Source organism: Clavelina lepadiformis, chromosome 6 (genome assembly GCF_947623445.1).
Source record: "Clavelina lepadiformis chromosome 6, kaClaLepa1.1, whole genome shotgun sequence".
Lineage (NCBI taxonomy): Eukaryota > Metazoa > Chordata > Ascidiacea > Aplousobranchia > Clavelinidae > Clavelina > Clavelina lepadiformis.
This window is the reverse complement of record NC_135245.1, coordinates 18,284,881-18,310,258: the sequence shown is the minus strand read 5'-3', so window position 1 is coordinate 18,310,258 and position 25,378 is coordinate 18,284,881. Positions and strand designations below refer to the sequence as shown.

At 35.2% G+C, this 25,378-nt stretch overlaps 5 protein-coding genes across 7 annotated transcripts; 2 read left to right on the top strand and 3 right to left on the bottom strand.

Annotated features, from left to right (window-relative positions):
• Positions 1 to 21: 21 nt before the first annotated feature.
• LOC143463400 (EGF-like repeat and discoidin I-like domain-containing protein 3) lies at positions 22 to 4,746 on the bottom strand. The gene is made up of 10 exons (XM_076961867.1): positions 4,439 to 4,746; positions 4,284 to 4,331; positions 4,033 to 4,188; positions 3,683 to 3,852; positions 3,418 to 3,552; positions 2,021 to 2,282; positions 1,824 to 1,856; positions 1,529 to 1,681; positions 1,171 to 1,340; positions 22 to 1,094 (listed from the first exon to the last, which is right to left on the bottom strand). Exons 1-10 carry the CDS (start codon positions 4,686 to 4,688, stop codon positions 957 to 959), a joined length of 1,515 nt encoding a protein of 504 aa, XP_076817982.1. The 5' UTR covers positions 4,689 to 4,746; the 3' UTR covers positions 22 to 956.
• Positions 4,747 to 6,325: 1,579 nt separating this feature from the next.
• On the bottom strand, positions 6,326 to 8,329 carry LOC143463261 (lactadherin-like). Of its 3 annotated transcripts, none has more exons than XM_076961701.1 (5): positions 8,060 to 8,329; positions 7,873 to 7,920; positions 7,636 to 7,812; positions 7,298 to 7,470; positions 6,326 to 7,156 (listed from the first exon to the last, which is right to left on the bottom strand). In XM_076961701.1, exons 1-5 carry the CDS (start codon positions 8,304 to 8,306, stop codon positions 7,019 to 7,021), a joined length of 783 nt encoding a protein of 260 aa, XP_076817816.1. In that variant the 5' UTR covers positions 8,307 to 8,329; the 3' UTR covers positions 6,326 to 7,018. The 3 variants fall into 3 exon arrangements, with proteins under 3 accessions (XP_076817816.1, XP_076817818.1, XP_076817817.1); XM_076961703.1 differs by having other exon boundaries at positions 6,327 to 7,156; positions 7,636 to 7,725; XM_076961702.1 differs by having other exon boundaries at positions 6,329 to 7,156; positions 7,636 to 7,788.
• Positions 8,330 to 10,871: 2,542 nt separating this feature from the next.
• LOC143463268 (nidogen-2-like) lies at positions 10,872 to 12,908 on the bottom strand. The gene is made up of 4 exons (XM_076961710.1): positions 12,751 to 12,908; positions 12,384 to 12,605; positions 11,758 to 11,970; positions 10,872 to 11,344 (listed from the first exon to the last, which is right to left on the bottom strand). Exons 1-4 carry the CDS (start codon positions 12,752 to 12,754, stop codon positions 11,118 to 11,120), a joined length of 666 nt encoding a protein of 221 aa, XP_076817825.1. The 5' UTR covers positions 12,755 to 12,908; the 3' UTR covers positions 10,872 to 11,117.
• A 2,013-nt stretch (positions 12,909 to 14,921) lies between these two features.
• On the top strand, positions 14,922 to 16,957 carry LOC143463262 (lactadherin-like). The gene is made up of 5 exons (XM_076961704.1): positions 14,922 to 15,264; positions 15,549 to 15,593; positions 15,655 to 15,819; positions 15,937 to 16,106; positions 16,318 to 16,957. Exons 1-5 carry the CDS (start codon positions 15,006 to 15,008, stop codon positions 16,453 to 16,455), a joined length of 777 nt encoding a protein of 258 aa, XP_076817819.1. The 5' UTR covers positions 14,922 to 15,005; the 3' UTR covers positions 16,456 to 16,957.
• Positions 16,958 to 22,683: 5,726 nt separating this feature from the next.
• LOC143463263 (lactadherin-like) lies at positions 22,684 to 24,193 on the top strand. Its single transcript, XM_076961705.1, has 5 exons — positions 22,684 to 22,955; positions 23,095 to 23,142; positions 23,298 to 23,450; positions 23,602 to 23,774; positions 23,904 to 24,193. The coding sequence occupies exons 1-5, from the start codon at positions 22,706 to 22,708 to the stop codon at positions 24,039 to 24,041; spliced, it is 762 nt and encodes a 253-aa protein (XP_076817820.1). The 5' UTR covers positions 22,684 to 22,705; the 3' UTR covers positions 24,042 to 24,193.
• The last annotated feature ends 1,185 nt before the right edge of the window (positions 24,194 to 25,378 follow it).

Here is a 25,378-nt window from a genome sequence, read left to right as displayed (position 1 = left end):
TAAGCACAATGTTCATAAAGTCCAAATTCTTATTTTCCAAAAGTTGTCGTAATTACACCAGAAACCTTTCAGATTACCACTTCTTCAAATAGAAAATGATAGAATTCCATAACAAATCAAAACGTAGAGAGATAGACAGAAAGCGATTTGAATCAACACTCAGTTTTTATATCCTTATGTTCAAGCCAATCAAAAAAGGCCACAATTATTATCACATTATACGTGTACAAAGTTATTTCCTTTTAACGACTATAAAAAACTAACATATCCTACGTCACCTATATTCTTTATCGCAAGTGCCGCCTAACTTAGCAACACTCTACATATATGACGCCACTTAAAAACACTAGAATACTGAGTCAAGTTTGTCAGTTTAGGAATTGAATGTTTAAATGATATGACCAACCCCAAAACAATATACTTTTGTTACTAATATGCCATTTTATCTGGCTAGCGAATACACAAACATTTTGCATCAATGCCAATAATCTAAATTATTTCACGTTCACCATACAGTCGCCATACCTTCATTCATAGTACTCCTCAAAAAATTGAAAGTTCTGCTATTTCGCAAAGAATTTAGCCAATAATGTAAACTAACAATTACAAATTTTCCGTAAAAACCGCAAAAGGTTTAATGAGATTTCATAATATGGTCCAACTGATTCAATTGAACAAGTTGCTGCTCTAGGTAATCACCCTGCCAAGCATTTCATCAATGCAAGAGTTTGTGTTTTTAAAAGTTTGGTCATGTTTCTACGGAGGTCGTGATAGATGTTCTACGTGAAATGAAATAAAATAAAATGAACGTGAAAGGAAACGTGTTCGTGAAATACATAAATGCGATCAAGAAACATTTTACGATAAAAATTGCAAATATCTGAATGCAGTGAGGGTTAGCTTTAATTCGGTTGATTGAATAAACCTTGACTTAGTCCACCGGGCTATTATTAGTTTTAACATGTTATGTACTCCAATCGAACTGAAGGATGTGAATAATAACTTTCCGAGATTAGTCTGACGTATCTCGCAACGATTGGTGCTGGAAACATGGTTGTAACCTTCGTGTCAGAGTCGCTGTTACCTTGAAAGGTCTGTAAAAGATGACAACATTACATGTGCCGTCAAAACAGTTGAAACAGTGAAAGAACCTTAAACAATTTCACTCACAATATCTTGGTCGTCTCTTTGAATAACTTGCATATGACTCGTGTCGTTCCCATAAGCTATCTTGAAACCGGTGATCCATTGTGCGTTGCTTGGCCTTCCTTGTGTAATAATTCCGGTAACGAAAGTAATATGTTTCAAATCAACTTGAATCCACTGAACACCAGGTCTCCCTTGTAAAAAATATAGTCACACACGAAAGTCATTAATTTTAAAAATTTTTCTGGTTTTGTTTTTTGTTTCATAAGTTCTGGTTTTGTTCTTTTTTAAAACAAACAGAAAAAATCCTGACTTCAGGTTTTAATGATTTATTAACAGCAAACTATCAATTTCACTTTATGACTTTTTTCACTTTACTTACGGTCATAACCTGATGACCAAGCCCCTGTGCCAGAACCAAGTTTGTTATCCAGCCTTCCTCTGTAGGACTCCGTTCCAGTATGAGCAAAATCAGATGCTGTTATGTCTTCATCCGCCACTCTCCCATCTTTAACCCCAACCGAACATAGTTTTTCTATAGTAACAAGTAAACCATCAAAACCTTATTAACCTTATTAACCTTAAACCGTTATTCAGTATCTCCTCGTTTAAAACAAATTATTTCCAGGTATTCATAAACTGATAATTGACTAAAATATAGTTAAATTCACAAATACCTCTGTCGATGGATTTCACCAAATTTAATGCTTCTGTAAAATAAAGCATGTTATTGAAATCGAACATTAAGAACATCATAACTATAAAAATTTCACTTACACGATCAAATTCACACCTTCTCCATATACTGTATGAATAGACAAAAACAAAACAACTTACTTACGAAGACAAAACAACAAAACAGGTTTAGCAATACCTGTGATGGAACGCATCTCTTCTCGGAGTTGATCAATCTCACTCGGATCACAAGCACATCGTCCAGGAGGTCCAAAATCACCCTTCGGTCCAGGAGGCCCGAGTGGGCCACGACGTCCAGGGGGTCCCTGGTTCAGTGAAGTCGGATTTTGTCCTTGATGGGCATCAGGCAATGAGAAACAAATTTCATTGGATAAACAAAATCCAAAATATGAAAATATTAGACAAAGTCTTGTTGTCAAATATATCATTTTGGTACTTTTTGGTCAACAATAACTACTATAAATGCTGAAACAAACATGAAAATGCTTAGACTGTACTACTGTATACTTACGATACTGACACACTATCATCTCTTGAACTTAAGTGGAACATCTGCAACCTCTTGGTAAACGTCCTGCTTACTTTTACAATTCTCCTTTTCTAGCTCCTTTTCACAAACTCAGCAAAGACGTAATAATGCTTTGGTAATGTAGGCTAACCATCATAATTAGCTAAGGCTTGCGAAACCGGTTTTCCAAAGTTTTAACAACGTGGCAAATGCACATGATGCCTTGGGGAAAAAGAAAGTATTTCGAGCAGAAACATTCACTGAAATCATACAACTTAATATTCAAACAACGTAAATGATCGAAGGTTTTCTAGGGTTCTTTTTTGACAGAGATAGGAAACTTTTGTCACACAACGCTTTCCGTCCACAACCCACGAAAACAAAATGAAAAAATGAACAGAGCTTCAAGCAACTTATACAGTTTTTGTATAGCGAGTTAAACGAATGCTTACAATTTGAATTAACAATGGGTTATTATTTGTATCACGGTACCAAAATACATTTAAAGTAGAGAACATTTTTGCTACTATATCGACAGGATAGATTGGGCAATAACGAAGATGTTACAAGTACATTTGTTTATTAAACTTTTATATTATATTACATTACGCATATTTTATAAAGTGATATTCTCCATGGAAAAGACCAGGAATTAAAACTCATGTTAACATAAGGCAACGGACGAGAAATTGTGATAGTTTCATTTAGGTCACCGATCAACGAAATAACATAAATGTCTTATTACGATCAAAGATAACATTCATGGTCTAAACTCTAAATGAATGCACTGTTTCATTTTATGCAATGGTTTTTCGAGGATTTTCCACAAAGCAACTTAGAGTAATCTGTAGCAGTTACTTAATATAAAGTATAAAATAATGGCGCAGAAAAGTAAGCAAGCTTGTTTTTAATTCAGTGGGCTGTTACATATATACATGATGATAAAATGAAGACATTTATCTTTGATCATGCTTAAAATGAGATGTTTGCAGAGAAAGTCATTCTTATTCAAACTCATTCAGGTGCAAAGCTATTTACATTAATCATTCAACTTTCATATTTATTTAGCAGGTCACGTAATCCAGGCGGATTGAAATGTAACTATGCCAGGTTTGTGCAAGAAGCCTGAAGTATCTTGCAACCACAGCGCGAGGAAATATATTGATGACTTTTGTATCCATGTCACGATTGCCTTGAAATATCTGCAGCGAATAAAACAACGTAGACATGTAACCTTGTTTACGCACTTAACGTGCTGTAGTCTATATCAGTTACGTTTTATAGAAATAAAAAAAGAAAACAATCCTGGATGAACTAGTTGACCAATTTTACCAAGTCGCTTCCACGTTCCCGTATCACTTGCATTTGGTTTGTAGAATTGCCGTATGAGATCTTGTAGCTTGTCACCCATTGATTACTGTTTTGTGGCCTTCCTTGTGTTACAATTCCGGTAACGAAAGTGGGTTTTTTAAAATCTACTTGAATCCAATCACCAACTGTTACTGAAATGGAAAGTATGTTGATAGTTTAAATTTATATTGCAATGTCTTGGAATTGGAACTAATTGTTCTTTTGGAAATATAACTGAACTCAATGTCACAAATCGACGTATAAAATGTTAACATTGTGACAAATATATTTACACATTGATTTTATGTTTTATTTAGGCTACGTATTCTTACGAGGGCCTGCTGCCGCCCAAGCTCCGTACTGGCCATCGCCGATTGTATTATCCAATCTTCCGCGGTGCGGTTCCAGTCCACCGTGAGCAAATCCTTCCGCAGTTATATCTGCATCATTTATTCTTCTACTTTTCATTCCAGCCAAACAGTGAGAAACTGCGTTAAAAATTTGCAGTCTGCTGTTAGTGGAAGTAATTGTAGGTGAAGAACATTCTCTGTTTTGGTAAAAAAAAATATGTTGCAAACAATACCTTTATCCGCATGAGTGTGAGATCTAGACATCAACATATTTACTGATCCTGTTGACAAAACTTTTTGATTAATAAACATGAATACAGAAGTAGTGTATATAAGCACCATGCGTTCTTGTTTGTGTGTCCTGCCATGCACTGTAAAGGAATCTTACCCCGGATTCTTCGCATCTCTTCTCGGAGTTGATCAATCTCACTCGGATCACAAGCACATTGCCCAGGAGGTCCAAATTCACCCTTGGGTCCAGGAGGCCCGAGTGGGCCACGACGCCCAGGGGGTCCTTGTTTCAGTGAGGTCGGATTTTGTCCTTGCTGGGCATCAGGCAATGTGAGACAAACTTCATTGGATAAACAAAATCCAAAATATGAAAAAATCAGGCAAAGCCTTGTTGTCAAATATATCATTTTGGTGCTTTTTGGTAAACAATAACTACTATTATTGCTGAAATAAACATGAAAGTGCTTAGACCAGTGATTCCCAAACTTTTTCAGCTTGTGGCACACTAGAAAAATTATAAAACCCTCGCGGCACACTTACAAGACAAGAAAAGTTGCTTTAAAAAATTACCCTACTCTATTGGCAATGCCATAATTGATGTCGTCGTCACATGTGCTTATTTATCAGCTATTGAAGCAGTTAGAAAGCTTTTGAGTCGCTTATGCTTGTCTGCATGCTTTAATTTAAATATTTATACAACTCTTTTCCAAAATCCCATAAAGATTCGCGGCACACCTGCGAATCTGTGGCGGCACATTAGTGTGCCGCGGCACACAGTTTGGGAATCACTGGCTTAGACTGTACCACTGTATACTTACGATACTGACACACTATCATCTCTTGAACTTAAGTGGAACATCAGCAACCTCTTGATAAACGTCCTGCTTACGTTAACTTTTTTTATATATTGGATTTGGAATTGGAAAATAACTCCTTTTCACCAACTCAGCAAAGAAGTAATAATGCTTTGGTAATGTAGACTAACCATCATAGTTGGCTAAGGCTTGCGAAACCGGTTTTCCAAAGTTTTAACAACGTGGCAAATGCACATGATGCCTTGGGGCAAGAGAAAGTATTTCGAGCAGAAACATTCACAGAAATCATACAACTTAATATTCAAACACCGTAAATGATCGAAGGTTTTCTAGAGATCTCTTACGACAGAGATAGGAAACTTTTGTCACACAACGCTTTCCGTCCAACCCACCAAAAGAAAATGAAAAATAAACAGAGCTTCAAGCAACTTAAATAGTTTTTGTATTGCAAGTTAAACGAATGCTTACAATTTGAATCAACAATGGGTTATTATTTGTATCACGTTAACAAGATACATTTAAATAATTCATAACTTAATTACTAATCCATAGAAATCTTTTTATCCATATCGATAAATTAATTATTAATTATAATTAATCCAGACAAACAATTTCAATTCAATTTAGTTTGTGGTTCTTTTTTCTTTTCAGGCATCCGAGCCCTACATGTAATATAAAGTTTTAGCAAGTGGCATGTTGTTCATCCCATGTCGAAGATGCCGAAATATCGTAATTGAGCACTTTACCATTTTTCATTTCTACTTGTCAGGAGGCAGCAAAAAAAAACAAAATTATTTGTTTGAGAAACGTTTGTTATTATTTTTAGCTGACTTGAATTGCCTTGTCATTTTTATGCCTTCTTGATCCTTCTAAAGCGAAAATGCAACCGATAAAAGTTTTGCGTAAAACATTAAAATACGACTTTTAACCGCATCCGCATCGACGATAAGTCTCAAATCTCCTTTTTGTTCTAAATCTTGTGAAAAGTTCTGGAAGGTACCTAGCGATTGTGGGTGAGGTGTAAGCTAAAAGCACTTTGACAAAAGCAATACATTTTACCCTCAGTAAAAAGTTTCAATACGCTGATGACGACTCTGCACGTTTCAAATTACTTTGATGAAGCCGCAATTGGATGTATTCGTAAGACAAACTTTTGCAAGTAAATTGGTAAAAAATAAAAAAAGCTTCGACGAACTTCAGTCATCTAAAAAATTCCAACACATGCATAGAGCCCACGAAAACCTCTACGCTAAAAAGTAAGAACAAGGCAAACACTTGACGCATGCTTATTCTCTTTAGTTTAGTAGACTTTACCGGACTTCTTTGTGTGCGTGAACCTTCATTACTTGGGTTTATTTCTTAATAATAAGTAAAGCATGTCTGGTGATGCTGAAGGCTCGAATAATATTACCATCACTTTTCAACGCTGTTTACAGTTATTTTAAAGTCGTTTTTCAAAGTTTCTTTTCAACCGAAGAAAAAATTATTTCTGAGTATATTCATAGACATCAAGCAAAATTACTTAACCTTAGGATCACAAAAAGTTGAGACTGAGCGTTACTGTCTCAAATTGTTTATCCTGTCGTTAAAATAAACCCAGGAGCGAATGTCCGTTACACCAAAATAAGAATCAAAGAGAATTAAATAGAGCAATGACGTATTTGAGTTGTTATGAATAAGCTAACGCATAGTCATAGGCAATTTTTTTCGGTGTTATTTTCAAAGTTTTTATTTGACTGATTTGATCTTACTGTTTATCACAAACAAAATGGCAGATGTTTTGCATTTGCAATGCAGCTAAAACCAGAATTTTAAACTGTACAATAGAGATACGTGAAAATGAGTTCAAGCTATTTTAAAATACAAAACTCAATTGATATGGATTTTATCAATTGCTATCGATTTCATGGATATTAAACGATTCAGCATGTGAGATAATCCAAACGGATGGTTATATGTGTGTTCCAAGTTTGTGCAAGAAGTCTGAAGTACCTTGCACTTAATGGATGAGGAAACATGTTGACAACTTTTGTATCCCTGTCTCGATTGCCTTGAAATATCTGAAAAAACATATATACGGCAATAAACCCAGAAGATAGTTTATTTTTGTGATAAACAGTTTTCGTGCTTCAACAGTAGCATAAAAGCAAGTTTACTCTTTGCCATATCCACGAAATTATTTTTTTGTTATGGCAACTTACCAGGTCGCTTCCGTTTTCTTGTATTACTCGCATTTGTTTCGTGGAATTGCCGTACGAGATCTTGTAACTTGTTACCCACTGGGGGCCCGCTTGGGGTCTTCCTTGTGTCACTATTCCAGTGATGAAAGTTGGAGTTTTAAAATCGACTTGAGTCCAATCACCAACTTTCAAAGCTGAAAAATAACAAACAAAAACAAATTTTAAAAGCACTCGCACTGCATAACTTCTCTTATGGGCTGCAACATTTCAAGATATCAGGGCAACATGTCAGGGATATCACAATATACGCTTTCATGAACGTAAAACCTTTTATATCCAAACTGATTTTCTGCACTTACGATGTGCTGCAGCCCAAGCTCCATGCTGATCGCTTCTTTGTGTATTATCCAGTCTCCCACGATATGGTTCCATTCCACCGTGAGCAAATCCTTCAGATGTTATTGCACCATTAGGAACTCTTCCACTTTTCAGACCAGCCAAACAGTATGCAACTGCCCAAGAAACGTTATTTGTGTCTTGAAAGTGAAAGTCGGTTCTGTCATAATAACAGAAGGGAGCTGCTTTATCAGACTTACCTTTATCGGTATGGGTGTGTGAGCGGGACATCAACACATTTATAGAATCTATACCAAACAAATGCTCAAGTTACTATAAGTTGTACAACATATTAAAATGCAGCAGAAATAGACGTAAACAAACCAAGAAAAACTTTAAATGTTATTGAACAAAAGTAAAAATATTCTAGAAGATGCAAAATCTTACCCCGGATGTTTCGCATCTCTTCTTGGAGTTTATTAATCTCACTCGGATCACAAACACATTGTCCAGGAAATCCGGAGTCACCCTTCGGTCCAGGAGGCCCGAGTGGGCCCCGACGTCCAGGCGGGCCTTGACCCAATGCATGTGATTGACCCTCCACTTGCATGGACATTGTCAGACAAACTTGATTTTGTTGGCTTTTTACTGTAGTAACCAGAAAAAGCAGAGAAAAAATAGTAAGGAAATTCATCCTGAAATACAGTCCTTATGTTGTTTTTCTACCCAGTAAAAGAAATATTTTTGGTTTAGTTTATCTTTGGAATCTTTGTAGGCAATTTTTTTCGGTGTTATCTTCAAAGTTTTTATTTGGCTGATTTGAATTATACTTCGCTTCAAGTTGAATCATGAGAAGAGGATCACTCATTAATATCGGTTAACTTCAATCTTCTTTCAAATGTCTCTTTATGCCATTTAAAATGTATGCGAGCTTACACTATCTGTACTTTTTTATAATGTTGCTGATTGTCGTTCTCAGTTCGCGACAAACATATCTTAAACAACTGCTCTGCTTTCAAGCATTTAAATCTTGTTAAAACTAAGTAAAATGATATTATCGAAATGTGAAAACAAACATGATAAAAACAATTGTTTAACCATCAGCTGACAGTATGTCGAACACAATGCTGCTATATTGCGTTTTTTCATTTTTGCGCTCTTTTACCTCAACCGTCTATTTCTAACGCATGCCGCAACAGGTATCAGCACAGGTAGCAGTAGCAGCAGGAAATCCGCCCCTTTTTTTGCACTTACCATCAGCATGGTGGCAATAGCTCAAAACTAACTCGTGATTATAGGCTATAACTCGTTTCTCAAAATCGTGATATTAATATTTTGCTGTATAATATACATAGCCTAATTATATATCTTAAACAAAAGCTTTGTTGAAAAATCCGGCATTATGTCTTTACTGTTTGTATTTTTATGCAGCTAGACCAACCGTTATGCTGCTACTAGAGACAACTATCCCTTTCTTGTGCTGCAAGTAAGCATAGGTTCCGTATGGGTTGCGGTCTCATATAATCAAACATATAATCCCTTATAATCAAACATTTCGTCTGTAAAATCTTTCTGCAATCTTTTAGAGGTGTTCTATCTTTGCACCTTATAGGGCCCTTTAAAGACAAGGAAATGTAGATTTAAAAATGGTTTTTCTAAAATTCTACGTCACTGGCCATGGCTTTAATAACGTTGGCTGAGAAGACATATCAATGTCATACACTGGATTAGAATATCTGGAAGCCATGAATCTTCTGTAACATGGAAAGAGTTTTAATGCCATGAAATTGGCATATTTTATCTGAATAGAATTTTTCTCGCTAAGCCTCTATAATAGTTACTAGAACGTCAATTGACCTTCTCGATAATGTTTAACGTGACGTCACTGCTGAGTATTTCTATATTTCACATGATTTTAAGTATAAACAAAATTTACTTAATTCTACTCGATAGTTGTTGAACTTGGAAACTTGAAAAAGTTCAGCCTATGACACAATTTTACACGAAACTGTAACTACCAACAATAAGTTTTCTTCCATGAACCAGATCTATTAACATTATTATTATTGCTTTTATTTCACGCACCGATTTTTTTTATTATTTTTTCCAAATTGAGAACCATTTCCGTTATACAAACAAGTCATAAACTTTCACAAGCATTGTGATGAAGTGTTTTTGGTGACCCTCAAAATGTTTGTTTTGTATTGATACCAAAACTTTCGTAATCATTTACGGTGCAAGCACATTTTGCTAACAAAGCATATAACGCAGTAACTGTTACAGTAAATTTGAAACATTGATGGTTCAAATCAGTCAATCATTTATCAATCATTAATATTAAAACTATTAAAAATATGTTTATGTTTTGAATAAAAAAAAAACCTAAACTCATATTTATGACTCAGAAGGCTTTTTATAAATCTGTTACCATAGACAATTTCGGCAAGTCCACAAAACGGGCATTATATAATCACGTGATCTAGACCTAGAAAGAGTTTTATAGACATCGTGATCAGATAGAATTGACTGCAGATCTGTAGTGGCCTGGGTGGCATTTTTAATACCTTTATATCATTCGTGGGAAAGTATTTGCCAGCTATTTATTGAAATATTGTTTATTGATGAAACTGCAATTGTCGCTTAATATTTGGAAACTTTCTCTAAATAACTTCATGTGAAAGCGCCGTTTAGTACGTTACCAGGTGATTTCATAACATCCGAGTTTTAACTGAAAATAATCCCCATTGCCCAACGCTTTATTTTATCGTTCGTGCATTCTGAAATGTTCGTGTATATTGTGTTGAATATTTCCGCTCACATCGCTCCGCTTTATAAACTCGAACTGATACGCGAGTAACCGCGCAGACAGAGATACAGAATCGTACGAACGTATTACGTTAGTCGTGTTAATTGTAATTCGTTAGACTGGTTTTAAATGGTGAATACTAAGTTTGTGATTGTGTGTAATATTCGGAACCTGTACAGTTCCTACAACAAAGGATCGTTTCTGATAAACTGTATCTGTAATCGTAAGAGCTTTCGGCTAGTAAAAGGTTAGGTTAGAGAATTCTAACCGCACGCAACCACGGAGTCAGATCATTAATTCGGCAGGTAAATTAAGTCCGAATATCATAAGTTAAGACTGATAAGCAGTGCAGCAACCTCTGCAGATCTACCACTGGTAAATTCTTTTGATTGGTTTGCAGATATAGATGATTGTCCACAAAGGAAATAAATTAACTAAACATCATGAGCATGCTTCATATTCGTATTTCTTGTATGCCCAACAATACCAAACTCAAGAATATTACGAATACCTATCGCTTTGTATAGTGAATACATCTACAGGTTAGCTGATAAGTTTTCATACACTTCTACTTATACAGATGTAACAAAAAATGAAACACATTCCAGATAATAGTAATTCAACAACGTAATGCAGATTGTGAAGAGTAATGTTGCTATAGCAACATCATTATGGCCAATCGTCTTTATCATTGTCATCTCAGGGAAACCTGCCTGGAAGTTCTTCCGGACCCCTAGGAAATCTTGGCAAATCCGGAAATTCTGGCAAATCCGGAAAACGTGGAACATCCGGAGGTACTGGAAATTCAGGAAATCCTGGAAATTCCGGATTTCCTGGAAATTCTGGGAATTCAGGAAATCCTGGGAATTCAGGAAATCTTGGGAATTCTGGATGTCCCGGGAATTCTTGGCCGGTATTCATCTTTGCTATAGGAAAGAACTAATATAAAATGATTATGAAATTATATTGTTGTTTTATTCGCCACTGAACACTAGCAGTGATTTTTAATACGTTATGATTTCAATATAAATTAGAATAGTTATTCAGAAATACTTTTTGCATTTCATCTTTAAACGTTGCTTAACTGATAGTGATTGGTGACTGTGACTGTTAACTAAGAGTGCTTAATATGGAAGTAAATGTTGCGTGCTGACGATATGACGTTGCGTTGCGTGCTGACGATATGACGTTGCGTTGCGTGCTGACGATATGACTTTGCGTTGCGCCGTGACGTTATGATGAGTTACACAGAAGAATTAATTTTTTATTTCATCTGTTGCTCCTTACACCCAATCCAGCAAGAAAAAGCTGCCAATTAGCAACCGAAACGTGCACTTACGTGGGCAAACAGGCGGCTTCACTCCAAATCCAGTTCGTCGAGTTTCAGCGATTTCTTTCCCGTCTTTGGTGACGCAATAGCAAGACATATCTTGATGACGATGATCACATTGGCGTGGTTTATAAGTTCCGTCTGTTTCGTCGCAGTCAAAGCCAAAGATTTCTCGTTGGTCACTAGCTGCCTTCTGTCTGGCTTCCCAACAAGATCCGGTGTCTGCAAAGAAAAGAATTTGTTTGTATTTTCGAAATTCATACCGTATACTTTTGTACAACACCAAATATATTTTTTATTTTATTTTATATGTTCAAATTTGAACCGATTTTCTACAGTTACTTATTCACTTACTTATCAGTTTGAATAAACTTCATTTATAAATCAGTAAATATCTGCTAAAACACAAAGTGAGAGCCAAATTCACGAATGAGGAACTACCGCAAATTACTAATAATGGAACCGGTAACCATAACATCAAACTGGTTCTTAATGATTGGTCGATACCAAGATCATATGCGAGTGAAGTTTGCTCTGGTTATAACAAGCTAATGTTGGATGAAGTAATTGCGAATTCATTTAACGACCAACTACATTTTCTGTATTTCACTTAATATCAAGCTATAACGACATACGTTCATGGCATTTTGGGGCCAGTTGGTCCTTCTGTGTAATCGGCACATTGAGTGAATAGAATATTGTTCCATCTTTCTTGTAACATCGACAAACTCTCAATTGTGGACTACACTGCAAGTACGCATAGGTTCCATCTGAGTTGCAATCCGGATATTCAAACACTTCGTTGGGAAAATCTCTTTGTAATCTTTTGATGGCATCAAACTGCTTTGCACACGGTCCTAGAAAACAAAGCATTATAATTATATTAATTATAATAATTTTGTTTTGATAAAGCAAAAACAATGAAATTCTTTCTGCTGTTAAATTCCATAAGCTACTGTCAAAAGAGAATTCTTTAGAAATTAATTAAAAAATATAACTCACCCATATTGGCGCTTATGAAGCCAACGTAGAATGACAATCATATCAAAACCAAAGACGGAAGAAAATTGCAAGCCATCATATTTCAGATTTTTGACAAAAAGCTATTCCTTTTCTAATTGAAATAGGTTTTAACATAAAAGTCACAAAACTTATCTATACTAAGTTTCTTTACTTACAATTGACTTACGTCTTGCTTAAATGTGTAATAAGAGAAAGCTGCCTCGTGAAGCACATATCGGGATTTCTCGTGTGTGTGCTCGACCCTAAATAGGTTTTAAGTTCTGAAGAGTTCTTAATATTCAATACTTATTGTTTTATTATTTCATCAACCGGCTTCTTCCGCAGACTATATAATACTCACAACTTCCTTCATATACAGACAAACCATCTATTTTAAAACAAATATCGTGACTTGCCGTTTGTTATTGTTATGAGTTTAGGCAAAATCTGTTATGTAGATATCAAACCTATCTCTACAATTTTGATATCGATAAGATTTGAACAATGCAAGTGTACTTTCAAAATCAAATAATTCTCGTTATAACTAAATTATGATAAAATATTTACGAAAATCATTGATTTTGATCTTCATAGTGCCGGATGACGCAAAGATTTTTGTTGTTTTTGTTAATGAATTTGACAGCAATAAAAAGTCTTTGTTAAACTTTGAAGACTTCAGTGGTGCTAACTAAGACTTTGAAAAGTTTCTGCCAATGACTTGCGTGGTACTTTAAGTGGATATAAAACTCTCAGTCAAAACGATCAAGCATTTTAGTGGAGACCTCAAAAACATATTTACTGTGGAAATTCCAATATTTTCAAAATATTTTGCCAAATTTAGATAATTTATGTTTGTTCTATATTCTAAATCTAAGCCTAAGCCATGAACGTCATCTCTTTTCTACTTCACTTGCTTCTAGTTTATTCTTTCTAGTTTAGTATACAGTCATTTCTGATTGTGTCATCCTGTACTTTATATGAATTTTTATTACAAAACGTCATATTTATGCTATTCAGAAGATTGCTAATTGCATTAGATAATCATTTAATTAAGTGATAGTTCTTCGTATATAAGTGAATTTTTATTTGTATTTTGTCTATGTAATTACAGCAGGCATCTATGACACAAACCCTATATTAATGGAACAATGACGAATCGTTCATCAAAATAACATGCGATTGTATATACTGTATATAACAATAATAATTATGTAATATATATAATACATATGTGATAACATACGAACATGTATTTAACATACATTTATTTTCTTGTTTATTTCTCATACAGCGTAACGTTCGTCAAAGATATAAACGGGGCAAACTGCTGAAGCACGAAGCATAAAATATCGAAGAACAAAGAACAAACAGGAAGGTCTATATATCTACGCAGTTTGTAGATTCGCTTGGTTGCATAAAAATTTCGTCTCCACTATAAAATCGGGTTTCAAGAATTTTCGACAACTACATATTATTGACTTTTTATGGCAAAGTATAACCACCGCCGAATGTGGAGCAGAACAACAAAAGGTAGCCTACATACTGGGTACCAAACAGATTACGGTCGATTTTGGGGATTTACAATTTAACCACGAAACTCATGCACTCAGCGTTTATTCATTATATTATATTGTAAATCAAAGCATTATATTACATTATATTCTATCTGCGTTATGTCTTCTAATACGCTTTCGGTATTTGCAAGCGAGCTTTACTGATTCCCTAATTTTAACACTTTCAAAAACAGCATAAAAACAACAACATTCTCTTCATTATTTCCCATCGTGACAGAAAGATTACCTAATTTTAAGCGGGGCCATGATTCTTTGCAAATAAAACTTGTTTTTCATCTGAAACAACAAGTTTGAAAAACTATTACGTGCTGAAAAATGATATTTTGACTGTTTTGGAGTTTAAACCTAAAAGTGCTTTTCATTGTGATGGCAAATCCCAAAGTTTTACGCAAGCAAACCACAGAACAATCCATCAAACTGAGAATAAATAGGCGTGTTAAGTGTGTTGTTTTGGACCATTCACAAAAGGTTTACGTCGTAAACACAAATACGTCATGGCTGTGTTCAGTTTCCAGCGGTTTACTTCTTTCTTTGCAAAAGTGTCGTCTATAAATATGCCCAGTTCATGTGTTGAAAAACAGATTAAAAATCTGTGGTGACGTTGTCAGAGTGTTTTAACAAAAGTTATCTTTTCATTTAGCTCAGACTCGTGTTGCTCAATTGCTGCAACCTATTGTTAAGATGCTTGTGTTGACTTTTGTCGCAAATATTTTGCTGCTCTGCGTGACTTCAAGTTCTGGGCAAAACAATGAAATATGTCTGACAGTTTTGCAACGCGGAGCACTTAGTCAAACCTCGCATCAGGAGCAAATTGTTCAAGGTCCTCCAGGACGTCGCGGACCGCAGGGTTTACCCGGAGAAAAAGGAGATTTGGGGCCGACTGGTAGTTGCCAATGCGATGGGATTGGCGAGCTTCGTGGACAGTTGCGGGAATTTTCTGGTAAAAATGTCGAAGATTTTTCTGTGTCTATGTTGTTCTTTTGCATAGCATTTGATCAGCGACTAACAATTTTACGTTGCTGTTTTAAACGTTTCCCGATCTTATTTAAAGTATTATTAACTGCTATATTATGGGTCTCAGCCTGAGTTGGCTGATTTTATTGTCAAAACTATTTTTGAAATTTGCTGAAGTCAACCAATTAAGTATAGGCTATGTGTATTGCCACAGTCACAAAGACAAAACATGTATACTTGCAGCTTACCGCAAGCTTTAATATTTTACAGAAAACTTTCATCGCTTGAAACTTCGTTTTCAAAATATCAACAAAGGTATGAGCAATAGTAGACAAACTTTAGACTAAAAAGTTTCTAAAAATACTTTTGCTTTTAGTCACCGCCTGTGCAGTTGGAATGAAAGATGGCAGAGTGCTTGACCAGGATATTTCCGCATCTTCGAATTGGGATGAAAGACATGCCGATCGTTTTGCAAGATTAGATTTTCAAAAAAGACCGAATAGCATTGGAGCCTGGGCCTCTGGAAAAAATAGAGGACCACGTATACGATTTGAAACCTGTTTTATGACAGCTTATAATTAACATTTTTTTAACCATTTTGTTCAAATACTTTGTGTAACTCACTTAATAAACGTTCTTGTTTTGTAAAACCTTGCAGCAAGAGCTGGAGAATGGATTCAGGTTGATCTGAAATCTCCAACGTTTTTAACGGGCGTTGTGACACAAGGAAGACCTTCAGATTATCAAAATTGGGTTACAAGTTACAAGATATCGTTTGGAAACTCAACAAGTGAAATGCAAGTCATGCAGGAAAATGGAAGCGACATTGTGCGTACAAGCGCATTAAGTTAATTTTACGAACGTTTAATTAACTTTTGATTTGGCAGTTATCATTACAGATAAAATTTGCTCACCGATGGCAAATTTTCAGTTTCATTACTAATGGTTTATTTTTAATTGCACATAGAAAGAACAAACTGATTGAAAAGGTTTTGTTTTTTATCTTCTATATACTATCGTTTCTTGTCTTATATTATAGACTTTTCAAGGAAATCGGGATATGAATTCATACGTCACAAACATGTTTTCTGAACCAGTGGTTGCAAGATATATCAGATTGATCGTTCAAAGCTGGAACAATCACATCAATCTTCGTCTTGAATATCTAATTTGTTGATCACCATGCTAGCTTTGTAGTTTGCTTTTCCTAGCTTGTAAAAAGAGCTTGCACTTTGTTTAAAATAATAAAGTTATTGAACTGAACTACTATTTGCTTTGTGATGGATATTTTTTATCAATTCATTGTGTTTATTAATGTTATATTCAAAATCGATAGATTTGTACAAAGCGAAATAAAATTTTGCATTGTTGAAGCAAAATGAGAAGCTTAATATTATCTATTGGTTCATGTTTGGAAAGCTTCGAAATGTTTGAAAGTGTTAGATTTTTGTTATACTACAGCATTACCATCAATTCTGCACCTGCAAAGATCACACAGGCTGCCACACACACATTCAGTAATTGTTTGAAGTTATCCTGATGTTTTTCTTTGCATCGTTATTTAGTTTATTTAACTTCTTCAAAACAAGACTCACAAAAACGCTGTGCATCTGTACTATCTAAAGTATTTAAATATGTACAATATCTATATCTAAAATAAAATATGATGAAACTCTTGATATCGCTTGTCTGAATAGTAGCTTACGTCATAGGTATAATCAGGCTATTATGTCGTAGTCTGGATACAAAATATATTACGATTATCAAACGCACAATGTTCTTTTTTTACTTCTTATCTCTGGCAGCCCATGCTTCATGCTGGCAATATCTTTGTATATTATCAAGTCTCCCACGATATGGTTCTGTTTTATCATGAGCAAATCTTGGAGATGTTATTGCAGCATTAGGATCTCTTCCACTTTTCAGACCAACCAAACAGTATGCAACTGCACAAGAAACGTTATTTGTGTCATAATTATCTGTAGATAAAACTTAAAACACACGATAACAAACAAAACTGGGTATATGGGTATACAAACAAAAACTGGGTATTTCATCAAAGCGAAACAAGTAAACAAAAGAAAATCGGTGCTCTCATAATAGAAGGGAGCTGCTTTATCAGACTTGCCTTTTCCTGTATGGGTGTGTGAGCGAGACAATAACACATGTATGAAACCTATACCAAACAAATGCTCAAGTTATTATAAGTTTTACAACATATCAAAATGCAACAGAAATAGACGAAAACAAACCGTGAAAAACTTTTAATGTTATTGAACAAAAGTAAAATTAGTGTTAAAGAAGCAAAATCTTACCCCGGATGTTTCGCATCTCTTCTCGGAGTTGATCAATCTCACTTGGATCACAAGCACATCGTCAAGGAGGTCCGGAGTCACCCTTCGGTCCAACAGGCCCAAGCGGGCCACGACGTCCAGGAGGGCCTTGACCTAATGTAACTTGATCATCATTTATTTCCTGTATTATTTTCGAACAAACTTGATCTTTTTGGCCTTGCACTGTCGTGGCCACCAACAACAAGTTTAAGAAAACGGTAAAAGCCATTATTTGTATCACTTAGTGTATTAACGCTTTTAGACAATTTCAGCTGCAAGAAAAGAATAGTTTGTTACGTTTCAATCGAACAACCTATAATTTCTAAACCCAAAAAACGAAGCAACAATATTTTTAAACATTTTGAGATATCCTCAAGCACAAAACCTGGCATATCTTTACGCCGAAGATATGCGCTATTCACTTTAGGCTATGCATCCGAAGGTTATCTAATAAGCAAAACATTTATTTATTTTATGACAAAATAATACCTTGAATCAGGAAAAATGCAAGTTTTACGCTTTACACTGGACAGATCAAGGTAATGTATTTCGATTTAAGATAAAAAGGTAAATAAATAATTTTGAAGATATTTGAATTTTGACAGAAAATACGTTTTCGAAGTTGCTGCTAAAATGAATACTTAGACTTTAATTGAGAATATTATAACAGTTTAAGCACCACTTGTATCATTCGCAATTACTTCATTACCTTTTCTAATCTCAGCAATGAGATTTTAGAAGAACTGTCAAAACAATGCTCAACAAAAATGTTTTATTGCTTTTAAATCCAGAAGAACACAACAGAAATTGCTGCCACGTTTGGCATTTTAAAGATTACAATAAAGTAATTTGAGAAAATACTTTCAAACAATTTAGTTTTAACTGAAACTTGACTCAACTTGAGGAGCGTATTTTAACCAATTCTTACTTTCATTTTCAATTAAAATTTTTTTTTGTCGTTTACTTTAGACAATGTAGAGACATTTAATATGTATTTAAAATAAAGTTTTCTTGAAATCATAACAACAACAAACGCCTCGTCATGACCCTCATAGAAATGGCTTGTTTGTGTGGGAAATGTGAGTAATCTGCAGCCATCGGAAAAAGTAGGTTTGTATAATAAAGACAACATGAAGTTAAGGGTGCGTTCACATATCAGGTTTTCTCAGCAGATCTCTTGGATGTTTCATAATAGGCCGTGAAAAACTCTTGTTCGAATGAGAGTGATGTTCAGAACATTTAAGGGTCTTGTTTTAATTTTGACGCCAAGGTTTCAATGGAGTTTACTACGGTTATAACAACTTGAAAACACTTGTATGTGAACGAACTATGCTCATAGATAGGAAAGCACAAGAAATTATTTGAGCACAAAAAAATAACTTAAAACCAGAATGGACAACTTGAAAACACTTGTATGTGAACGTATCATAAGTGTACGATTCCTCAGAACATGGAACCTATTTAAAACCGAACTCATACACATGCGAAATTGCGTTCTGTGCTTTGCGAAGTACAGTATAAAGGTTTCCCATACGACAAAGCGAGTAAAACAAAGTTGTAAGCATATAAATAGTGTATGTTCTATAGGTCAATATTTGGTGGTATTGAGTAGCTTCAGTTAATCCAGTAAAGTTTTAATATTTTGTGTTCTATAAAAAAAAACTTATTACTAAATGTGAAGTACAGAAACATCATCACCGATGGAACCTGTCTATGTTCTTTTATTCGCTGCAGATATTTCAAGGCAATCGTGACATGGATACAAAAGTCATCAATATATTTCCTCGCGCTGTGGTTGCAAGATACTTCAGGCTTTTTTCACAAACCTGGCATAGTTACATTTCAATCCGCCTGGATTACCTGACTTGCTGAATATAACAGAGATTTTAGGAGAGTTAAACGTACGGTGTACTTATGAACAGCTTTGTACGTGAATTGCGAACGCATAAAAATAAATTCAACTGCAAAACGCTCTTTTCAAGCATGATTTTGGATTAGTTTATTACTGTATAAACATCTTTATGTTATTGTGTCACGATAAATTCTCCAACAAGAAACTCCCCGCACTGACGACTAGTCAATTAGCCCACCTCTGCTCTTCTAACTTTTAATCACGTTCACTCGACCATGTCTAGGATAAAAACAACGGTGTTCTCAGTATTGTCCATAAAAAAGAAAAAAGATAATAGAAAAGAGAAAAGAAAGAAAAAAGAGAAAAGGAAAAAAGAAAAAAGAAAAAAAGAAAAGAGAATTGAAAAAAGCCTTTCTGCGAAGTCCAAAACGTCGAATGCCCAGTAAAAATCTTGTCCACCAAACCACAGCGTAATCAGTTAATTATAATCAAGGTGTGAGATTAGAAATTGCGGGCAGCTTAACATGCCTCGGAGAGAGTTGTGGGTAAAGGCGTAAACCGTATACGCGTGTATAAAACTTACTGAAAACAGTAAAAGGAGCCACAAGTGGCATATCGATAAATTACTGATACTAAACACGCTGTCACACATTGTGTACAAGAATGGCCGCAACAATACTGATGGAATAAATCAATAAATTCATCAAAAAACACATCGTGGAATACATCTAACGACACACCTAAAACCTTATCAAAGCGCAGTGTACTACATTAACACGCCTGTCAGCATGGTTAATATACAAAGAATTACCAAACGTGAAATTTGGTGACAACTGTCGTTCATTTCTTGCTACCACTGGTCGTGAGAACATGTTTGTTAACCACGTGTCTTTGTCGTTTTAGGTTGGAAAGATATGCAAATATACCGTATGTTCTCCTTTCAGTTGTAAAACTTTTAAAAAGATACTATGCAAGATGTTTATACAAGATACTTTAATTGTGTAACGGTATTTTACTCGTACCTGCACACACAATAAACTGTACCGTTGGCAACTTGACTAAACCACAATGATCTTATAGTATTTTACCAAGTCTTCATACTGCTGGATGATGTTGATGGGCTCGGTGGAATTTCCGTGAGAGATTTTGAAGCTTGTGACCTATTGTGAATAATTTCCCGGTTTTCCTTGAGTCACAACTCCAGTCACTCTCCTAGCGGTACCCAAACCTAACTTAATCTATTTTCCCACGTATTGTTACGCATTTCGACGCCTGGAACTATTCTTGTTAATCTTGTAGCTGACAATCGTGTAACTACCGTGATGTAGGTAGATATCGTAATGCCATGGTGAAGCCTACGTACCATCAGTATGGGCTATCTAGGTTATTGGTAGAGCAGGCCGCTTGGCAAAACGCTTAAGGACATGCCTGAAAATGTGCATGAAGAGTGGCTTCAATCGTCTTACCCCCCACTAAGCCTAATCTTTACCAGCTGGCTTGTATTCGTGCATAAGCAGGCTTAAGTTTGCACATGACAAAAAAATGCGATACAAAATAACTTTATATCATCAAGCAATGGATGTAAAAAGGTTACCAAAGAATACATTTCTTTGGAGGGTGTAACAATCAGCGACTAAACAATTTTTTTTTTCATCAAAATATCTCCAGCCTCAAATTGCGGATCAACCCGGCCTTGCACGTACACATTACGAAGCTTTAAAACGCATATTAATACACAACAAAAACAAACTGAACTTTACGGAAATACAGGATTGATGCCTAATGTTTAGGTCCTTGGTTCAAAGTACGGTAGTAAATTTAGATCTATACTAAGCATAGCCTATAACAGATAAAGACTAAATCATTATTCTTTATAAGTTGCCACTTGGTAGTACAGGGCTGGTTGGCAAGGTTATGCGTTTTACACAATTAAAAGATCATAAATTTATTGCACGTCATTGCTTAACAAAACTAATATTAAATGATCGGTCCAAAGCAATAGTGATAAATGGGAGATTACTGTTGATTGCAAATCTCGAGGAATGTTTGTATAAACTTATGTTGCTCTAACTACTTTTTTGTTGCCGCAAGCAGACACTTGAGTTTGACTTGTACAGGGCACAAAAATAACAAAAAAGCAAGAAATTATTTAAGGAGGAAAAAATAACTGAGAACCTGAGTGGAAGCAATTTTGGATATCGAGCGTTTTTTGGACATTACTGAAGTGTGACGAATTAAAGTCATCAATCAAAGTGTTCCAGGATAATAGCGGATGTTGTTATGCTGACGCTCACTCTGACGACAATAAACACCCAATCCCTTGTCCCTTGTACTCCTTTAGATAACTTTGTAACTTACTGTAATTTTACGAGAATTTTGAAATTGAGTCAAAATAAATACGTATGTGACCTTGAGTCAACGTGTTTGGCACCGTTCTTATAAACAAAATTTTAAATATGTATGCAACTAGTTGTTGACGAAAATTCAAATGAGTTTGAACAGAGCATACTTTTAAAATCGAACAATTTCGAATCAGTTAATTGTTACTTAAGTCTTAATTTCAAAATTGAGAAGTATTGATTAATTAATTATCTGTCGAGTGTCAGACATCATTAAAACATTTTAGATGCAATTAAAACATGCTGAGATATAATTGAAGTTGTTTTGACGTCGTTTTATCATTGAAATTGCCCAGTGACACACGGCTTATTGTTGCGGTGATGCTGCCGTTGAACGTTTTAAGCAATTTGTTTTCGAATGTTTTTCTGAATTTTCTTGGCAAAACCTTTGAAGAGCTCAAAACGCAACCGCAAATGACGTAAGTGCTGCTTCAATGAATGAATGAGGGCTTTCCATCAAAACATAATTAAGCAGCTCGGCGGTTATTTCTGTTATCACTTATTTCGAAACCATGTTTACTGTAAGCTACTTCCAACGTTCATACATTTTTGAAACTAATTGCCTACTTTTCTTCCCGATAAACAGTGTTGGAATTCGCCTTTTTCGTCAATAACTTAAGCTAATTCCACTGTGCCGAACATAAATATTTACTGCTTAATTCAAAAGATTGTGCAGGCTTGTAGCAGTAGGATCAGAACTCATGTTATGCGTGCAAAATGTGGTTCTCGCTTGAAAAAAGAAATGTTTAGGCATGCATATTGTGTTATATTCGGATTGGATAATATCTTAAACCAAGCCGTTTTGTGCGGTTGATAATTACAGGTTAACTGAAAGAACTGATAATGATGACTTTAACCGCTGTGTTGAACCTGTTGTTGCTGATCACAGTAGTAAATAGCCAACAAAATCAAGTTTGTCTGACATTGTCCCAGCAAGTGGAGGGACAATCACATGCATTGGCTCAAGGCCCGCCTGGACGTCGTGGCCCAATCGGGCCTCCTGGACCGAAGGGTGATTTTGGATCTCCTGGACGATGTGCTTGTGATCCGAGTGAGATTAATCAACTCCGAGAAGAGATGCGAAACATCCGGGGTAAGATTTTGCTATTTTTGCAATATTTTTACTTTTGTTCAATAAGATTTAAGGTTTTTCACGATTTGTTTACGTCTATTTCTGCTGCATTTTGACATGTTGTACAACTTATAATGCCTTGAGCATTTGTTTGGTATAGATTCCATAAATGTGTTGATGTCTCGCTCACACACCCATACAGATAAAGGTAAGTCTGATAAAGCGGCTCCCTTCTATTGTGTGAGAACTGACTTTCTTTCGTTCACTTGTTTCGCTTTAAGGATATACCCAGTTTTTTGTTATCGTGTGTTTTAAGTTTTATCTACCTATGTAATTATGACATAAATAACGTTTCTTGTCCAGTTGCATACTGTTTGGCTGGTCTGAAAAGTGGAAGAGTTCCCAATGCTGCAATAACATCTCAAGGATTTGCTCACAGTGGAATGGAACCATATCGTGGGAGACTGGATAATACAGTCGGCAATGGCCAGCACGGAGCTTGGGCTGCAGCACATCGTAAGTACGGCAAATCAGTTTGGATAAAAAGGTTTTGCGTTCATGAAAGCGTATATTGATATACCCCTGGCATCCTAACATGTGGTAGTCTATAAGAGAGGTTATGCAGTGCGAGTGCTTTTACAATTTGCTTTTGTTTGTTGTTTTTCAGCTTTGAAAGTTGGTGATTGGATTCAAGTTGATTTTAAAACCCCAACTTTCATCACTGGAATAGTGACACAAGGAAGACCTCAAGGGAGCCCCCAGTGGGTAACAAGTTACAAGATCTCGTACGGCAATTCCACCAACCAAATGCGAGTGATACAGGAAAACGGAAGCGACCTGGTAAGTTGCCATAACAACAAAATAATTACTGGGATGTGACAAAGAGGAAACTTGTTTTTTGCTACTGTTGTCGCACGAAAGCTGTTTGAAATATCTTCTGAGTTTATTGCCGTAAATATGTCTTTTCAGATACTTCAAGGCAATCGAAACATGGATACGAAAGTTGTCAACATTTTTCCTCACCCATTAATTGCAAGGTACTTCAGACTTCTTGCACAAACTTGGAACACACATATAACCATCCGTTTGGATTATCTCACATGCTAAATCGTTTAAAATCCTTGAAATCGATAGCAATTGATAAAATCCATATCGATTGAGTTTTGTATTTTAAAATAGCTTGAACCCATTTTGACGTATCTGTATTGTCCATTTAAAATTCTGGTTTTAGCTGCATTGCAAATACAAAACATCTTCCATTTTGTTTGTGATAACCAGTACGATAACGGTATTCTTGTAAGTTTTACTACATGAAGTAAACGACCTACGTCACATTTTCTGCCGAAAGTATCACAAAGGACGTAAAATTTTTGACGTATTGTCCGCGATAACTATACGGCATAACCACTTTAGATTATATTTGAAAATCTTTGACCAAATTTTTAGAAGCTCCTCTTTCATCTATAAGTGAAAGTTATTTTTGCACTGGATTAAAAATTCAGTTTTTAAATCAAACACACGCTCTCATTATACATTAGTATCATTTTAATCAAGGAATAAACACTGCGAAAACTTACTTACTTTTTCAGAAGCATTTGGTGAAATGGTTATTATTAAACGTCAGTGAAATAAAGCCAGAATATATTGCAGTTAAGTTATTACCACACACGTAATAAATCGTATCCTCGTATCCACAGACAGCCACAGTTGTATTACTTTCATAGTTCTGTTATTGGGTTGTTCATCTTTGTTCATAGTATTTTTGTTTAGTTACTGTATTGGTTTAATAGTTTCCGATCACCTCGATTTAGAATGTTGCATATTTTTTTATCCGGAAGAAGTTAATATCATATCAGTGATATATGCGCATGCATATACATACAATTGCAGTTGCATTTTTCAAGACAAATAATTTATATAACCATCATCATTTGTCATCTAAGTTTTTTATGACTCTTGCAATACGCAATTTTGGGTGTGGCAATAAATATAACCATACAACATGCTTAACCAGCTATAATTGAAAATCAGTTTTGAAAAAAGTTTTTGATGCTGTAACTTTTAGGCAGCTTTGAAAAACAAGAACATCTGTTTCGGACTTTTAGCACCGCAAGAATTTGATTAAATAAATGAAGATTGGCGTGTGTTAAGTGTTTCGTTTACCCACTCTTTTTAACATCGAGTTTTTGTGGACAATGCGTTAGCTTATTCACAACAACTCAAATACGTCATTGCTCTGTTTAATTTTCTTCCATTCTTATTTTGGTGTAGCAGACATTCGCTCCTGGGTTTATTTTTAACGACAGGATAAACAATTTGAGACAATAACGCTCAGTCTCGAGTTTTTGTGATCCTAAGATTAAGTAATTTTGCTTGATATCTATGAATATTCTCAGAAATAATTTTTTCTTCGATTGAAAAGAAACTTTGAAAAACGACTTTAA